At 38.3% G+C, this 17,758-nt stretch overlaps 1 protein-coding gene across 1 annotated transcript in view; it reads left to right on the plus strand.

Moving 5' to 3' along the window:
- SMS (spermine synthase) overlaps positions 1 to 8,252 on the plus strand; it is a 51,232-nt gene extending 42,980 nt beyond the window's left edge. The window contains exons 10-11 of the mRNA XM_065644913.1: positions 4,606 to 4,721; positions 7,846 to 8,252. Of these exons, the coding sequence (XP_065500985.1) occupies positions 4,606 to 4,721; positions 7,846 to 7,888 (159 nt within the window). The 3' untranslated portion in view covers positions 7,889 to 8,252. The remainder of the gene's footprint in view (positions 1 to 4,605; positions 4,722 to 7,845) is intronic.
- Positions 8,253 to 17,758: the final 9,506 nt, after the last annotated feature.

A 17,758-nucleotide genomic window follows, 5' to 3' on the forward strand; every position in this document is an offset into this window, starting at 1 on the left:
TTTAAGGAATATTTGGGGGTGTTTTTGTCTGCATGGTGCTGGATACTGTATTTATGACTTATATTTGTTGTGCATTGTGCTGTAGAAGCCTGAAAGCTAAACCCGTGGTACTACAGAACATATACCTTATGAAAGCCCAGAAGAATTGGTGCTGGGAGACAGGCATGAGCTGTTGAAGTATGTGCAAGCACTGAGCAGACTCGGAATGTAAAGGTCTTATAAAAACAGATCAGTTAATCTCAAAATTTAGAACTACCTCAAATACTTTCGTGCCAGAGAGATGCTTGTTAAGGAGAAAAAAGAAATATTCAGCTTTCTCCCACTTCTTCTCTGTCTAATTGTTTGACATGGAACAAAGATTCACTAAGGAGAGGTGGGCAGAGGAGTTTGGTAGAGTTTTTGTTTATGTTGAAAACTGACTGAACAGTGTGGTAGAAGAAAGTCTGATTTATACTTGTTTCCCTTTAAAAAAGTATAATTGGCGAGTCATTGGCTTTAAACTGTATTAAACACTCTGTTCAATATTTGTTATTGTTTGAGTATATGGAGACTGTTCAGAACAAAAAATGTATTGGTTTACTGCAACTATTTTCATTAGACAGGGGAAGTTAAAATGAACACAGATTTAGATTGGTCCCTGTATAGCATTCAGGGCTTGGTGCCCTGTGTCATATTTTAGAAATACAGGAACATGTGATTGACATTACCAACACTGTAGTCTTAGCTGATAAAACTGGTCACTTCTTACAGAAAGGTGTTAATAATAGTGATGTTTTTTCAATAACTTTTTTCTTTATTGAAATAAGCTAAGTTTTGTAGATTTGATATTTGGGATTATTAGCTCTTTGAGTAAAGCTGAATAACTTCAAAAAAAATTGTAACTGTACAAAATTGTAAAATCTTGTGGTGTGTTTCCAGAAGTATAGGTTAATAGAACAGGCAGGTGGGATGTCTGAACCTTTAGGTAAGATCTTGATTTGGAGATGGGGGAGTTGTGGGTTTGAAAAGTAAAAAATTGCTAATTGGTGTGTTTTTGTTCCTGTAATTTGTTTTCCACACTGTCTGCAGTGATTTGTCTGTTGCTGGAAAAGGGAGAGAAAGTGACATACTGAACCAACAGGCTGGGGAACTGTGGATACTTTTACCTCATTGTGTATCCTATTAAACTTTCTCCATAATAGTGGTATGCTCCATAAATTACCTAGCAGTGTTTTCTATTTATGACTCAAATTACACATACAGGTTGGTTTTTAGTTTTCCTTTGCATTCAGTCTGTTGAAACAAAATTATATGTTCAGTAAAGGGCAGCTGAACTCAATAACTGCTACAGTCCCCTGGATAATAACAGGTTACTAAACAAGTTCTACAGTAGTCTGTTCACTGCTGTGCTTTGTGCAGTTGTGCTCAGTGTTGATTTCTTACCTTTTTATAAATCTCTTCTGTTTTGATACCCAAACCCAAATATGATGTATTCAAATAAAGCACACCATCTGCCTTTACCAAATAACCGAGTATATGTTTGTCTGTGAAATATGATCAAATTGATAATAAAACACGTGTTTTATGCAAGTTCTTTAGAACAAGAGCTTTAAAGAATATGATTTTTTTGAAGATGCTGTGTGTAGGATTTGAGGTTTTCTTTTCCACTTGTGAAAACTCAAGCATGATGCAAAAATTTCAGAGGAAGAACAGTAAGGATGAAGTCTCTTTTTCACTTCCTCTCAAAATAAAAATGTTTTAAATACATTGTGGGAAAAAGCCTACCAATAAAAAGAAGTAGAAAAAATAGTTTAAGTCTCAAAGTCAGAATGTGCGTTATACAGTTCATTTGTAGTTATTTTTTGTTACATGCAAAAAGCAGTGTAGATGGAACTGTTTAGACATACTGATTTCAAATAAGATCTCTGTTTGCTTCAGCTTCTGCACTTTGTACTTTGTTTTTAAAAGCACAGGTAGTATTTGTTGGTCAAATTCATTTTAGTTCCTTGCTTTGTGAATATTAACTTTCAGATGTCTGTGTGCTTAATCACTTTAAGGCCATTTTTAAAAATCTGGGAGCACTGAAAAGCAGGATGCTTCACAATGTCTTAGCAAAACAATGCACATGTGTGAAACACAGGTAGTGCAGACGTTTTGGAAGTGCTGAATAAGTCCTTTGATCCTGGGATCCATTAAAAATTTGACCTTTGTTTCAAGTTAGAGGTGTTAAAATATTGAATAAACTGTAAGAGAGCTATAGTTTTTAATTACATCTAGCTCTTTTCTTAGTTGAACCATCTCCATTTTTTCAGTCAGATGTGAGTTACACGTCTAAAGGCAGGAAGGGACAAGATATCATTCAGTAATGGGGAAAAAAAGGTGTGTGCGCATGCACAAACATTTCCAGAAGTCATTCAGGGCAGAGGGAAAATGCTGCCATTCTATAGTTGGAGTCTATTGCTTTAGGCTTTCTTGTTCCTGTCTCTTTCTTGCAAAGTTCAAGGCTTTTAGAGATCAAAAGCAGTACTCTGCTTGGAAGTGCTTGTGCTGGCAGGCTTTTGGCCTGTCCAGTCATGAACAGAAAGAGTCATCTAGAAGTCAAGAAGCCGGCAGTATTGCTAAAGAACTATTTCTTTCCTTTTTTTATATATATTTAACTAGACCTTTCTCTGCAATTCATATCATTGTATCATCAAGACTATTGTTTTGTGATCTGAGATAAGCAGCAAACTTTTGTGCCCTGGCTCTCTTGCTGTCATTTTGTGGAACTTTGGCTCATATGCTAGGCTACTAGGAATTGTGTATTCATTAGCATGAAATTTCCTTTTTTTGTTGTAGTGGGTTTATTTTTTTGTCTTCTGTGTGGTCAACATTATTCCTCTACTAGAAGTGGTAAAATGTGTGGGGAGCTGGGGAATTTTTGTGTTCAAAGTAACTCTGGAGAAATGTTAGTTAATGCTTCTGTTTCTACTGGTTGGAAATCAGATTAAGAAAGTAGCCTTTGTGCTAGGTCAAGGTAAAAGGCATTTATGCTACAACCTAATAAACCATACTATTTAGAAAGGATGGGGACACACGTCCTCTGAAGATGTCTCATCCTGCCCCACTTATGATCAGATGCGCACATGCTGTGTGGTCAGGGTAGGTTCATTTGTCATTGTATAACTTGCTGTTCGTGTGTGGTGTGTAGCATGGTTGGGCATCGTATTTGGGGGCCTATAAGGTTGAGCTGAAGGTTCCTCATGGAAATGGAGGATGTAGAAGACCACAAATCAATTCATCTGGCTGTCAGTGTGCCAAGGACCATAGACATCATCTCCCCATTGACCAGAATTGCAGAACGTCTTGTCTCTGTGCTGTGCCACAGCAACAGTACAGCTGTATTTGGTGGGTCTGTATTCAGCCTCTCATACCAGCAAAACAAATGCTGAGTAATTTGTAGGCCATGCAGTGGCGACCATATTCAGCTTCACTCCATTCTAAATTAGCATTCAAATAACTTGTGCATTGTATTTAAGGTTGTGAAGTATCAGCTAGTCTACTCAGTTATGTAGATGAGAAACTTGACAAGAATTTTTTTTAGATTTGCACAACTGACTTCTGTTGCTTTGCATAGTTTGCATTTGTTCAGTCTGGTGTTCTGTGGGCTCACTGTTATTGCTAAATCTTCTAAGCCATTATGGATATGGATGGTCACTTTTCTAATTAGAGCTTTCTCTATATGGGCATCCCAGGTACCTGTTGCAGTAACTTCTGCTTGACAATACTTAGCTTTGGACAAGGTTGTGCTTGTAATTAGGAGGGGGGAGTTGTGTTTTGTTTTTTTAAATTCTTCACCATTTGTAATCCTTGATGTGTTTTTATTCCAAGAATGATGTGTTTGACTAATATTTGTTTTTATGGGAAGCAATGCTGTGAATTCAATGTGTCTGATCTTTCACAGTTGCACTGTTAAGAAAAAAAATCATCTAAGCACTGATTTTTATTTTGTTCAGAAGAAAATAATACTAATATTTACAGATCAGACACAGGTCTGAGAAACATACCATAAGCATCACTTCCTTTTCAGAAGTGTGATATGCAGAAAGTCAAGACAGCATAGCCTGCAGCTGCAAAACTTCTGTATAATCTGGTTTATTTTGTTGTGTTGCTCTGTAGAAGACTGTTTAAAATTGAGTAGGTCATGGGGTGTTTTTTTATGGTGCGTGTTAACGTTGTAAGACCTAGGCAATGTTAAATAATTGAGGAAATCTGGATGTTGTAATACTGTTTACTAAAATATTTAAGCAATCATAAAGAAAATGGTGGTTGAGTAGATGTTATAGGTAAACAACACATGGTGGTCTGTTTTAACTGGAAGTCCTAATGTAATGGTTGCCTCTGCTAATGAGCAGATAGATAATCCCCCCCATACTTACCCTTTCTTGAAAAGATACAAATTGTTGTTTGCTGTAGGGAGAATGAAGACTAGCTGTTCGGTATTTGCCTTGTAAATATTAAATATTAGGAACAGTATGTTTCTGGTTCTGAAGTATGTGGGAGCCTCGCATTAATGTCGAAATGTATATATTCATCTGCAGTTTTACGTATTTGTTTGATTGTAACTGAGACTTTTTTTTTCTTCAGGGAAACTGTATCAATCTGACGGATGCCTTGACTCTGTATGAAGAACAGCTTAGCAGGCTTTATTGTCCTGTGGAGTTTTCAAAAGAAACTGTGTGTGTTCCCTCCTACATGGAATTGTATCCTTAAAAGCTGAAAAAAGAGTGGAGAGTGTATATTAATAAATCAAGCAAGCCTAGATTGCTGGGAGGTAATGAACTCGAGTACAAGAAGGCACTTCTATTTTAAACACTATTAACGTTTTTTCATTGTAAATGAACTACTGCAACTCAATTTTGAGCATAATTGCAGGAATTATTTTTTAAAGGTGCCATAAATTCACAGCTGGCGAAATCATTATCACCTTTCAAGATCAGGCAACATTTTTGTTAATGTTCTTGTGTGTTTCCAAGTGTATTGTTATGTGATGTAGGATAAACGGTATGGTGAGGGTAATGCTGCCTGGGAGTTCTGGCAAGGCTGCATCTTTCCTTTTTCTCTCATAAAAAAACCCCAAACTAACTTTTTACAGGTCAGCATGATCCAGATATTTAAATATTCTCTGATAATCTGTTCTCAAATATACAGCTCAAACTAGATTTTTTTTTAATGGTGGAAAAAAGTGATTTCTAACAATCATTACTAATTAGCGTGACTGAAAAAAAAAAAACCACCTCCAAGTGGAGGGGTATACACATTTTGGGGCAGCACCTCATTCCTGAAAATAATCCTTCAGAATTTTTGTTTTCCAGATGGCAGGCAAGTTATACAAGGAGCTAGAAGTTTCAGCTTCAAGCCATTAGCTCTAGGGGGGCATTTTGATCTGCTGTAGGGTGCTTCTGCTGCCTGCATTTGCCTTGAGCTTTTACCAGGAACTGTTTCTGCAGGGCAGTGCTTGCTGTGGCTGTCCCTCTCTTGACAGGCGAGCTGGGATCTGCTTATTCATAATACAGTAAAGGTGTGAAACACTGCCACAGCCTTTCTTCTGTTCTATGTGGTTTTTGCCTCCCTTCTCTGTCTCTAATCTTGATACTGTTTAATGCTGTAGCTGCTGTTCTAGACTCATAGTGACTGTAACAAGCTCCTGTTGTTTCTCATTATTCTCAGCTCTCCAGTAAAACTCAGGTTTGATCTTAACATTTTCAAGACAAAAAAGAGCGAAAGGGGATATAGATACCTATATATCTATATATATCATCTATATATAGATATATATTTTTTCAATTTCAGAGAAATTGGTTATTTTTGCCTTTACAGCTGCCAGACCTTAATACAATATGTATGTGATTGGAAGTATGCATCCTCAGAAAGTCTTCTAAATACCGATTGCATTGTTTATTAGGAGGTGTGCAAAATGTTTCTAAATCAATTGATTAGGAAATGCTACCTCACTCCTTTTGAAAAGTAAATTTAAATGTTTCTAGTTAGCTGACAGATACAAAATATTTTTGGCAATAAATGTTTTAAGACTTGCTCTTAAATAAGTATAACAGAGGTTGGAAGTGAACAGTTCTTAGATAAATGGGGCAGACTTAATTAGCTTGTGTTTTCTGAATGAATTAACAATAATATAATGATTTAGGTAGAGGAGTATTAAAGGATTAGCCCAGAGTACGTACTCTAACTTTTAATTTGGCCTTGGACTTGTGATAGCCCTTTATCTGTATTTCAGGTATGTGTTATTGCCTTTCTTGAAACTGAAAATTTCCGCATACGAGCATGTATCTGAATTAAAGGTTATATCTAAGTGCTGCTTCACAGATGACTGAGATGTGATAGTTTACAGTAGAATTGTGACAAGTAATAAAAAAATTAAGGTTTTTATTTTTTCCTGAAGAATGTGACACATTTGTGACATTCACGTAAGTCCCTGAAATCTCTTGAGCCATTGAACAAATCTTTTTACTTAAACCAATGTTCATTTTTGTAATCTGACCCAAAGTTACCTGTGTGGTACCTGAATGCAACCAAAGTACTAAGCTGGCTTATTACTTTTCATTGTTTTTTGTCTACTTCAAGAATTGTTATTGTGTGTAATTGTTGTTTGAAATTCTGGTGTTTACCAGTGTTGCTGTGGGGGTCATCTGAAATTGAAGTAGCTGTTGACATAAAAGCCAGCTCTCTATTTTAAGGAAAGTGTATGTATCTCTGAGGTCTCTGCCAGGATCTTATGGTGAACATGGAGGCTCCTATCTGGAGCGTGTGTGACCTTGCTGTGTAAACAGAACAACATGTATCTTTATTTGGTTTTGCTAAGTTATAGATCCCAGAAATCTATGCCTTATTCTGCAGCTGTTGCTGTAGCTTTAAAAAAGGTGATGTCCATGTCTCATCCTCCTGTCATCTTTCTAGAAGCTGGTAGAATTATGTAGCTCTGAGCTCTCTCATGGGCCCAGCATGGCAAGAGAGGCCTTGAGGATGGGTTGTCTGTCCAGCCAGGAATGCCTCAGGGAGCAAGGGTTTGAGTGTGGCTTAGCTATGACTGTGCTGAAGCTGAGTCCATGTTCCCTCAGAGGAGCAGCACAAAGAGCACCGATATAGCTGCCAGTTGCCCTCTTTGCTTCTAGCTCAGTCTGGGCAACATAAAGGTCTGCTTTCTGAAAAGTATTTAGGTACCTAAAGCAAATGCCACAGAAGCTTTTAGAGAAAAGCCTAAGCAAAATTTAGATGCCTCTGTTAAGTGAGCATTCAACAGAACCTGTTTAGGCATTTAAGAGGCAGTAAACATTTCCCAGTAGGATACTTGGACACCTAGTGTTCAGCTATTGAACATGTTGGTATTAATTTTGTGTCTGATTGTGTCTGTTAGAGATTCGCAAGTTAAATGGCTGGATGTCTCTCCTGCTCAGGCTTGCTACTTTACCATTGAGAAGATGAGGAAGAGGGATCCCAAACTGGTGACCTCCTGATTGATGTTTTGATCACTCTTCCCAAAGTACTTCTGTAGTTTGTTCACTGGTTGCAATGAAAAAAATGCACCACCTGAAAAAATCTACAGCAGTAAATAAAGTATGGGTTTGCAAAGGAATTCATTTTCAGGGGAAATGGGATGCTCTTTTGAACTGTTGAGCCAAAACGATGATCCAGGGAGATGTCACTTCTGAGGGTTTTGTTTTGGTGTGTGGTGTTTTTTTTTTACATATTTCGTCTTTATGGCCTACCAGAAGTTTTTGGAATAGAAATATAAGTGAAAAGAACTACTTCCATTTTAACTATGTACTACAAACTTTGCTTTTTTTTCCCTTAACTTCTTATTTTCTCCAGATGGGTATTCTACACTATTTGGAAGAAACCAACTGACGTCTGAACGTAAAGATTATTAGAGATTATCTTAAATGTACAAGCTGCATGGAGCATATAGGCCTGCCACATGCTGCATATTGGCATCTTGAACCTTTAAATTATATGCTGTAGATGATCCTGAAACTTAGTCATGCTATTGATTGTGAATTCTTTAAATGTTTTTTATTATTATTTTAATTTAAAAGCAAATGGAAAATGTATATTTTGATGAGCTAGGCTGTTATTTTTGAAAGTCAACTTAAAGATGAATAGGCAGCAAAGCTGTATAGCTGCTGAATGCACTGAACCTTTAGAATGTGATCCTTTTTATTTTTTGTAGATCTTCACAAACTGATTAAAAAAGACATCTTTAGCATTTCATCCCTGAAGGGTGGTCCATGGAGTTTTCTTTTTTCTTCTTCCACCAGTTTTTTTAATCTATGGTATTTTTTAAGGTTGGAGGGTGTGGTTTGGTTTTTGTTTTAAATGATCAGCAGAGTGCTTCCATATAGAGATGTGCATAACTAAAAAAGGAGGGGGAAATCTTCTGAAAGGATACCCTAAATCCTTCATTGCAAAGAGAAGAAAGCTAGTCTTAAATTCTGTTTAGTATCATTCAGCATTCCTGTAATCTCTTTTGCAGGAGAAATATTTGACCTTTTGCCTCATGGAATTCTTTAGCTGCTGCTGTATTGGTTATTTGGGTTTTGATATGGATTTAACAGTAAGTTATAGAGGCGCTTTGAACTCTGTCGGCATGAAAATTAAAGCTGGCTTTCCAGCCCACCACAGCGCAAGAAATTGGGTTCTTGTGAGCATACACTCCTCAACCTTATGGGAATCACTAGGTTCTTGAAGAGGGAAAGGTTGCTTTAGAGGGCAAAGAAATGTGGGTGTGATCTAGATTCATGTGCACCAGTACTGAATGCTTTGGGATGAGTATGTGTACTTCAGTAGGGTAAGTCCTGGTCATATTGCTGCAGATTCACCATGGTGTGTGGAGCTCTTGGTGAATCAGATTCACTTGCAGGGCAAAAAACAGTGGAAGCTACATTGCATTGTAGCTTTGTTCTGAAAGATAAAGCCTTTTTCTTTAACCATTTCTCACATTGTCTGAAAAACTGTTTTTGTAAGGATGTGCTGTGTACTGACTAACACTTTGCTTTCAGTGGTTAAAAATATCTCAGTTGAAAGGAGGTAGGAAAGTACATTTCCAAGGTAGGATAAAAGGTGCAGTATTTCCCTAAACACTCTTAATCCTGAACCGTAATGATGTTGTTTGCCTTCAACACCTAGTATTTACTTGTTCTTAGTTTTATTGGGGGGGAGTTGATTTTCCCCCTGAGATACTGTTAAAACAAAACAAAATCACTCTTAAGAACTCTATTCTTAAATCATACATAAAGAAGAATTTTACTATTTCCCATGTATATAAACTGTTCACGAAGTCTGAATAACCTATGTAGAATTCCAGAGTGATACTGGAAAACTTGCAAAAATTTGATTTTCATTTGGTATATAATTATTTTTGTATTGTACAGTTGTGCTGTTAAAATTCTTTCAGTTTGGAGAGCCGATAGAAGTATTTTTCAGCCTTACTGTTTTTAACTATTGCAGTTAATGTTAATTTTTTTAATATACATGGGGCACAGTTCTTCCATGGCCTACAGCTTCTGCATCACTGAATAATCCCAAAGACCAGAGCCTCCCTCTGAACAGGAGGATAAAGTGTCTTGGATTTCCCTGAGTGCTTTAGTTCTCTTTTATACATGCCAGAAAATACCTTAATATTATTGATTATAAACCTAGTAGTGACCATTTATGATACAGGATGGTGATCAGTATATTGTATAACTGGAGATGTCCTGTGAATGGTTACATATATACTTAACTTTGCAAGGATGGATGTTCCCATTGATTGTTAGTGTGATTACTCATGTAGGTGAAACCGAGCCACACGGGCATTCGCTGGGTTACAGCGTGTGTTTCCGAGTGAGCTTGATAGATGTAGAAATCGGTCACAATGAGTGGGGGTGGTTGTTTTTAGCAAAGAAACTTGTGAACTGGAAGACAACTTAATGTGCTTGCTGTGCCAAGGCCAGCACTTTCCTTGAACATTGCTGCACAAGTCTGCCTGAGCACAGGGATGCTGGGTGTGCGGGAATGTCCTGTAATCTATTCCCAGAAAGACCAGGGGACCTGAATTACATACTGATAGGTGAGGCAGTGGTACTTGTAAATCCCTCTTTTTCAACTGATACATTATAAAGAGAGTTGGAGGACTGATTTTTTTCTTTAAACTTTTTTAATGTAGTTTTTTAATGTAATAGAGGCAGTGTAAAGCAATTCAGCAAACAGTGAACAGTGTATTTTTTGAAGTTGCTGAGTTGATTTTGAGTAAATATATACACACCGTCAGTCTTTATTTGTTGCTATAGTGTAGATTTTTTTAAAAGGAAAACTAGTCTCTGTATTAGAACTTTCAAATGCAAACTGTTACAGCTGACTTTTTTTTTTTCCCATGGTTAAGGCCAATGGGAAAATAGCTATGATTGCTGCACTATGTATGCAAACAGTTCCCAAGATATAGTGAACATTAGGGTTTTCTTAATTGTTATTTGCACTAAATGCTGCTTCCACCTAGAAATGTGATTTAAGTAATTAAAAATTGATTGATAGTAGTTGTGAAAAGAGAAGACTGCTGGTATTGAAACTCCTGCATCACTGCAGTGCATGTGTTAAAATAAAGGTCCACTATTATTCCTTGTGTGTCTGAATTGTTAAATACGTTGTGGATTCTGTGTTAAAATGACAGAATTGACAGGTATGATGCTTACCATTGTACCTTTTTTCTTGTCACCTAACAAACATAAAGGTACTTAATGGTCCTTTTATCTTTTCTGTCTCTCTCAGATTAATAAATTGTTACTTTCCATATCTTATGCTCAGATAAGATACTCTGTAGTATGGAACAGTGATGGAGAGGATTGATTGAGGCTTCAGTGATCTTTGCTTACAAGTTCGTTTTCAGTAGAGTACTATAGATGCAAATTCTTTAGAGGTCCGTTAAGTGTAAGATTTAGTTATTGTGCTGAAGTGGCGAGTTGGCTTTGGGTGGCAGCATGACTTGTTGCGTGGCACAGAGAAAAGAGTCTTAGGAGGAATAAATGAGATGTTCAGAATGATTCAGGCTTTGGCAGAGAAGTTAGAGAACAGCATGAACAGGATGGGTATACTGAAGTTACTCTGGGGTGTGATTCAGAAAGATGAATAATGTCAGACAATGAAAGAAGAATGCGACTTCTAAAAGAGACTGTAGAGAGATTTACGTAAATTCCAGATAAATGCTTCTCCTTTCCAGTTACATCTGTTCTAAGTACAGTGATAGCAGAGGCCTTGGTAGTTGGGAAAAAGGAGGGGAAAGGCTTAATTTAACAAAGTTGCATACAGACTTTGAGGGTTGGATAAAGAGTAATTTTAGCTTGTTTACATGCACAACAGGGAAGATGGATATCTCTTGCTTTTTCTTATAGTTTGAGGTGTTAACAGCTTACTGGAAGGAACAAAGCAAGGGGTCAAGTGAGAAGAAAATATTCAGTTTCTTAATTTAGGAATAGGAGACTCCAGATGATGTTGCATGAGGATAATAGGAGGGGGAAGTTTACAAACATTGCCCACAGATAAAAGAGTAGTTGGAATCATGAAAGGAGATGCTGAAGGAGCAAGTGAGAGAACTAGCAAAGGAAGTGCAGGAGTGATTAATAATAGCATCATGCAACACAGAAGTGGCTTTTTGAAATGTGGAATGCTGTAGGGAGCAAGGAGTTAGAAATATGGAATGGGAATGGTGGAAGGATGTGAAGAAGTTGATACAGAGGTCATACACTTTAGTGAACTTGAGTTTCAGAGGTAGAAATGGAGAAAGTAACAGGAAGGAAAGAAGAGGGTGAAATGCACTTCATAATTGACAGCATGATGAAGTATTCCTGTGCAGTGTCTAAGAAAGAAAGGATGCAAGAGCAGTTAAGATGAGAATGAGCCAGGTGGAGGAACCATAAACAGGACAGCACAACAGATGTGGGGATTTGGGGAGCACATCTGGACATAAAAGAAAGGGGTGCTCGTCACACTGCCTAGCTTGTTCTCTGCAGGGATCAGTGGGAGAAGGAGGAGAGATTGGAAATGATTGGTGTTTGGTTTTTTGTGTGTTGTTTGTGTTTGTCTCTTTTTTTGTTGTTGTTGTGGTGGTGGTGTTTTGTTTTGTTTTTGTTGGTTTTCCCTTCTGAATAACATTTGCGAGATGGCTCCGGAGTATTATAGGAGGACAAGAACATAAGTGCTACAAATGAAATCATGACCGAAAGGAAACTATTCGTATTAAGGAGTCTTTAGGGTAGACAGGTTACCTGAGCAAATAAATATGAACTTCATGAAGCCCAAAGGAAAAGGGACTGTGGGATTTAACTGTCATGGGTTGTCACTGTGAGCACGGAAGGGTGGAAGGCAAAAGCATACCAGTGGCATCTGCTGTTTTCACGTCATGGAACTGGAAAAACTGATCAGAACTGGCAAATGCATGACAACAACAAGAGGAAACAAGCCCTGCTACAGCCCTTACAGGGTTTTTCACCTGACTTCAAAGTGCAGTGACAAGTTCATTGTATGTTTCTTGAGATAAGTTTCATGATCTTGGTGTTGAGTGCATGACACATTGTGTTCCATATTGCCAGCAGATGTACTTCGAAGGACTCAAAGGCAAAAGCGTGTTATTGATGTATAACTGAAACATCTTAGTGTGAATAGTCTTTGTATAAACAAAGACAAGCAGCAACAGAATTATAAAACAATAGTTGTATAATAGTAGGTGAGAATAGCAAAAGGTGAGTATATACAGCTCTCTGAAGGTTTCTTGTTATTCTTGTAGCTGCTAATGTTACCTAACACTTCCCTATTTAACTCTCTTTAATTATCAAAACTGTTGGTTTTGTGGTGTGTGTGTGGTGTGGTGTGTTTGTTTGTTTTTATTATTTCCTGCTTTGTCCAAATTTTGCTCTTAGGCATCACACAGGGACATCCTGGGACCTAACTTCTTAATGATTGGCATCTCTTCTAACACCTATGTGTTTTTGATGTTTTATAACCACTGGTTAGTTATGTGGGGTGGAAGGATGACAGATTTTTTTCAGGTAATAAGTTTTTGACAGTTCATTGTTTAAAACCCCAATGAAGACTGACAGAATAATTAAAGGAACATGCATTGACTTCTATTTTTAAAAAGGATAGCGTCCTTTATGAAATTTTTACCTGTGTCATGTAGTACAAAAGCTTCTACTACAATGATAGAATTCTTTCCATATATATAACAGTTAAAAACTAGGGCAAGGGAAAGATCTCTGCTTACAATTTCTGGAATTGTTTTTGAGACAGCCATGTGCCTTAAGAAGTTATAGTTGAGATGCACTTTGAGTCTACCTCTTTGGGATTTGACCTACTGACTGAAGCCCTATGTGCCTTTACCCCTGTGGTAGCTGGGATCAGATGCCAGACCTCTGGTGATACAAAATGAAAACATGGTTGAGCATGCCTAAGGCTGCAGCAAGTATTAGGTAGTGCTAAGGACAGCAGAGACAACACCTCCGGCCTTGACATGCTGACACGTGAGCAGTTATACCACAACCATGGTAGATGGGCAGCTCGTAGTCGTGTAGCTACTAAGCATGTACTCTGCTGTTCAGGAACTGCATCCAGCAGATACTGTTGCCTCCAGCAAGAGCAATAGCTGTTGATTTGGTAGCCTTGAGCTTTGGGCACACTTGTCGTACTTGGTCTGTCTCATCTTGTTGATCTTTGCAGGTACAAAGCGAGCTCAGGGAGGTCATCCGCATCTCCTGGAGACCACAATGATCTTAATACATCATTGGCATGTTGTCTTTTCATTAGGCACACTTTTTGTTGTCCCAGACACTGGGAAGATACCTCAAAAGCAGAAAGCTGACCCAGCCTGTGTATGGGTTCCCTGCTGGTAGGGGGTGGGTGAGACAATGGATACTGGTTGCCTGGATTCTTCTGGAGGACCATGTGCAAGCTGCAGGAATACCTTCCTGGAACATCTTCAACTGAAAAAAATTAAAAAGTGATAACTTTGTGTGAGTGACTGGGAAGACAATAATAAACAAGGCAAGAGAGGAATTTAGTGCTCTTCAAGGTAAGCAGAGAAGAGGCAGCCTTATTAAAGCTGAAGCTCCTTAGCCTGGAGGCATGAAAATATTGACAACTTTTGGAAGTTTTGTCCATAATAATGATATTTAGCTCAAGAGAACAATCAGCGTTGAACTGCTGCCAGAGCCTTTCTTATTTAGTGTGTATCTTTGGTCTATGAGTCATGCTAGAATTATTGTAAGAGCTTGCTTGCAAGAAGGACTTAACTACTAGGTCTACTGAGACTAGATGATATAGTCCTCTTGTTGCCCTCTCTGTCTTTGAACTTCTATTTCTAGATGTGCTGCAAATGCAGATGTATGAAAATTTAATTAGCCATAACTTCTCAAAGATGAAAAATACTTTTAACTTTCGTGACTGAATGGAGTGCTTTCTAAAATCTACTCAACCTAGTTTCCTCGACACTACAGCTCACGTGAAGGGTTTGCTGTGAAGATGTTTCTTCTGGTAGCTCTGCCATGTAAGTTGTCCCAGCTATCTTCTCAGCACTCCCACCTCTTTGTTTACACTCTGCATTAGCTCCTCTGTGGTGACTTGCAGCTCTCTTGTGACCATGTGGCAAACTGGTTTGGTTGAAAATGAGACAGCAGAGACATTGAAGGGAGGTGGGGAGCAGATCTCACTTCAGCTGCCCTGCTGAAATAGCAGTCTGTGTTTAAAATGAGCCTGCCTGGTTCATTGTGTTGCCAGACAAGCAGTTGTATTGACAGACCTGAGTGGGTGCAGGCATGGGAACAGGTGACAGGGGGTAGCAGGTCAGAGGAAGGTACGGGATACAGGAAAAATGTTCAAAGTAAAGGTTGAAGCATCATGGTTTATACCTGCTTTAGAAATATAGGGGAAGAATTGTTAAGAGTTACCCTTTGCTTTTTTTTTTTCTTGTTACTATTTTTTTCTAGTCACATCTCCTGGACCATTTATAGATCTCTTCCAAATTAAGATATCCTATGATTCCAGTCGTCCAGAAGATTCAAATTGTTTCTGGAGGCAGCTAAAAAGTGATCCAGCAGAAACTGCATGCCACTCTGGTCTAACGGAAAAAAGCTTTATCTGTGTCAATACTCTTGTGTAGCTTTTGTACGGCGGTGTGGTGTTTTTCAGTTAAACTTGCTGCCATTCACACCTTCAAAACTCTGAAATACAATTTCGTTTGTTAGTAATTTAACTCTCCCAGTTAATTTTGGGTAAATAGACTGATTTTGTTGTATTTTCTGAGGTTAGGCTAAAAATTGTGATAACACCACTCAAGTTTTAAATGCTTTTTCTCACAAGGGGTTTGTTTCAAGAATGTGGGCAGCACCCATTTCTTGCAGTGTGAGCTCCCTGGCTATTGATCTGCTTCGCTATGTTCTTTAAAAAGAAAGGAATGTGAGACGTATTGTTTCATTTTATTTTCACTATGAGCAAAAATCAGCAACGTGGCTTCAGATCCATGCGCAGAAAGATGTTACAAAGGTAAGCACCTCCTCCGTGAGCTGCAGCTGGAAGGAGGCTGTGTGGGCCACAGTGAAGGTGATTTCCTTCATCTAGCAAAAGTGCTTCTCCATACTGAATGTGTCATTTGAGCAATCAGAAGAACACGACTTAAGCCTGGGTTGTTCTTGTGACTGGGCTTCTTGGGCCCTGCTTGGCTGCCCTGGTGGCAGCAGGTAAATCATTTTTTCAGTGAGTGGCAGAAATTTGGCCTTTCTCAAGCATTTGGTTGTGAGCAAATTATACTCAAATATATCTGAACTTCATTTTATGTCATGCCCATCAAAATGCATTTTAATAGCTTTAAATGTTTTATAATGCTCACAGATCCATGTAACAGTGGATGAATTTCAGTTTTTTATGTAACTTAGTGCTTTATAGTTGCTTTTATCCCAGGATATAGCGAAGAAAAATAGATGGTTAAAATAAAAACAGCAAGCCATAAACTGTTTTATGAAATGTGGTTGAAAACGCATCATTCGTCTTAAAAGCATGTTTTCCAAAGACGAAGGCTGCAATGCCCTAAGAAAATGCAGTCACAGCATTATAGTGTGAAAGCTTGGACGGGACTGTGAGTTTATCTGATTGACCCAGAATGAAATGAGCTATGTTTGCATCATTCCCGATAATCCGTTCTTATGCTCTGAAAGGTGTTGAGTAGTGACTGCAAGTCTGGTGAAGGCCAGCAGCTGGGCAGAAAGCTGGCATATGACACTGTTTTTTCAGACTGCTGTTCTAGGGTAAGATTTGATACCAGATAAAGTTAGGAAGTGCCAGTGTAAGAGGAGTAGGAGTCTAGGAAGTGTAAGAAAAACCTGTGAGGAAATGGAGGTATTTCACATAAAATAGTTGATAGCCTTGGCTACATGACCACATCCTGGCTGACTGTAGCACAGCCTGGGAACCTGATCTCTCTGTTGCCCCCAACATGCTGTGATTCTCCTCAGGTTCTTGTGTCAGTGTTCTTCTGTCCCTGGACACCCTGAACGTGCGTGCAGGTTGTGCCCAGATGGGGAATTAAGTCGCATTTGGGAAGCCAGTAGGAAATTCTCTTATGCGTCTTAGTCCAGATGTAGCCTGGGTGCGAGTCCTTTCTCTCTGGGTTGGGAAGGTGGAAAGTGCCCCTCTGGGCTCTTATTTTCTCTCATTGAGAGAATACTCCTAGTTAATTTCTGGAAACTTCTGCCCTGGCTATAGAGTTTCGCCTAGGGAAAGCAGTTGCTATTAGTATGTTCTGGCTGATCTTATTTCTGTTTATAGTCCAAATTGCAAGATAGTTATGACTATCATTTTAAGTGAAAATTGCAAGATAGCTATGACTATCACTTTTAATAAAAAGCACAGTCTTCATGAAAGTTTAACTTGGGCATTGTGTAAAATTATGTAATGAATCTCCCATTTCAGTCAACCAGTTCAACCAAGGAAGACACTCATAATGTTTGCAGTAATTAAAAAAACAACAACAACAAACCAACAAAACACACACACACACAAAGACGACCCCAACATGAGCAGAAATAGCATCATATTATTAAAGATCAGTGAATTCATCAGCATCTTTTAGTGGATGAAGATTGTATCACTTGCTTGAGAAGTGCACATTGAAGCTAAGGAAACTTCTTAGAAGACTGTGGTCCTTTCTGCAAGCTTTAGAAAATGATTTAGTTTTGGTCAATATGACAAATACAGTTGATCACAACTATTTTTATTACCTTTGCTAGCAGTATAGCTAATTTCATCGCACAATTATTTAAATATCTAAGAGTAGCTAGTTAAAAACATACTGAGACACTTCCATCAGAGGGTCCCTAGTCCAGCTACTTGTTCTCAGGTTCTAGCAAATGTTTATTGGGAGCAATACCACATAGTGGTCCAGATTTTGATATCTAACAAGCAGCTGAGATGCAGTTGACACAAAGCTCAGTACCAAAATCCTCATTCTGATGACCTTTTTGCCTTTCACTTTTTCTTCAGGGGTGGATAAAGACGGTGACAATGTATTGCTGGTGACTTTTTCATCCTGCAGCCTCCCAGCAGCTGCAGATTCACACCTTTGTCAGAGCTTCCCTTCAAATTCTCATCACTGCATTTATATTTCTTTTGGCCTGTAATAGATAAGGTGGCAAAGTTGTGGGTGTCTTCAGCACTGTAACATCACTGAGTCTTTGGATCGCCTTAAAAGCTTCAACCACTTTTTCTAATG

The sequence above is a fragment of the Caloenas nicobarica genome, chromosome 1, assembly GCF_036013445.1.
Source record: "Caloenas nicobarica isolate bCalNic1 chromosome 1, bCalNic1.hap1, whole genome shotgun sequence".
In the NCBI taxonomy this organism is placed as follows: Eukaryota; Metazoa; Chordata; class Aves; order Columbiformes; family Columbidae; genus Caloenas; species Caloenas nicobarica.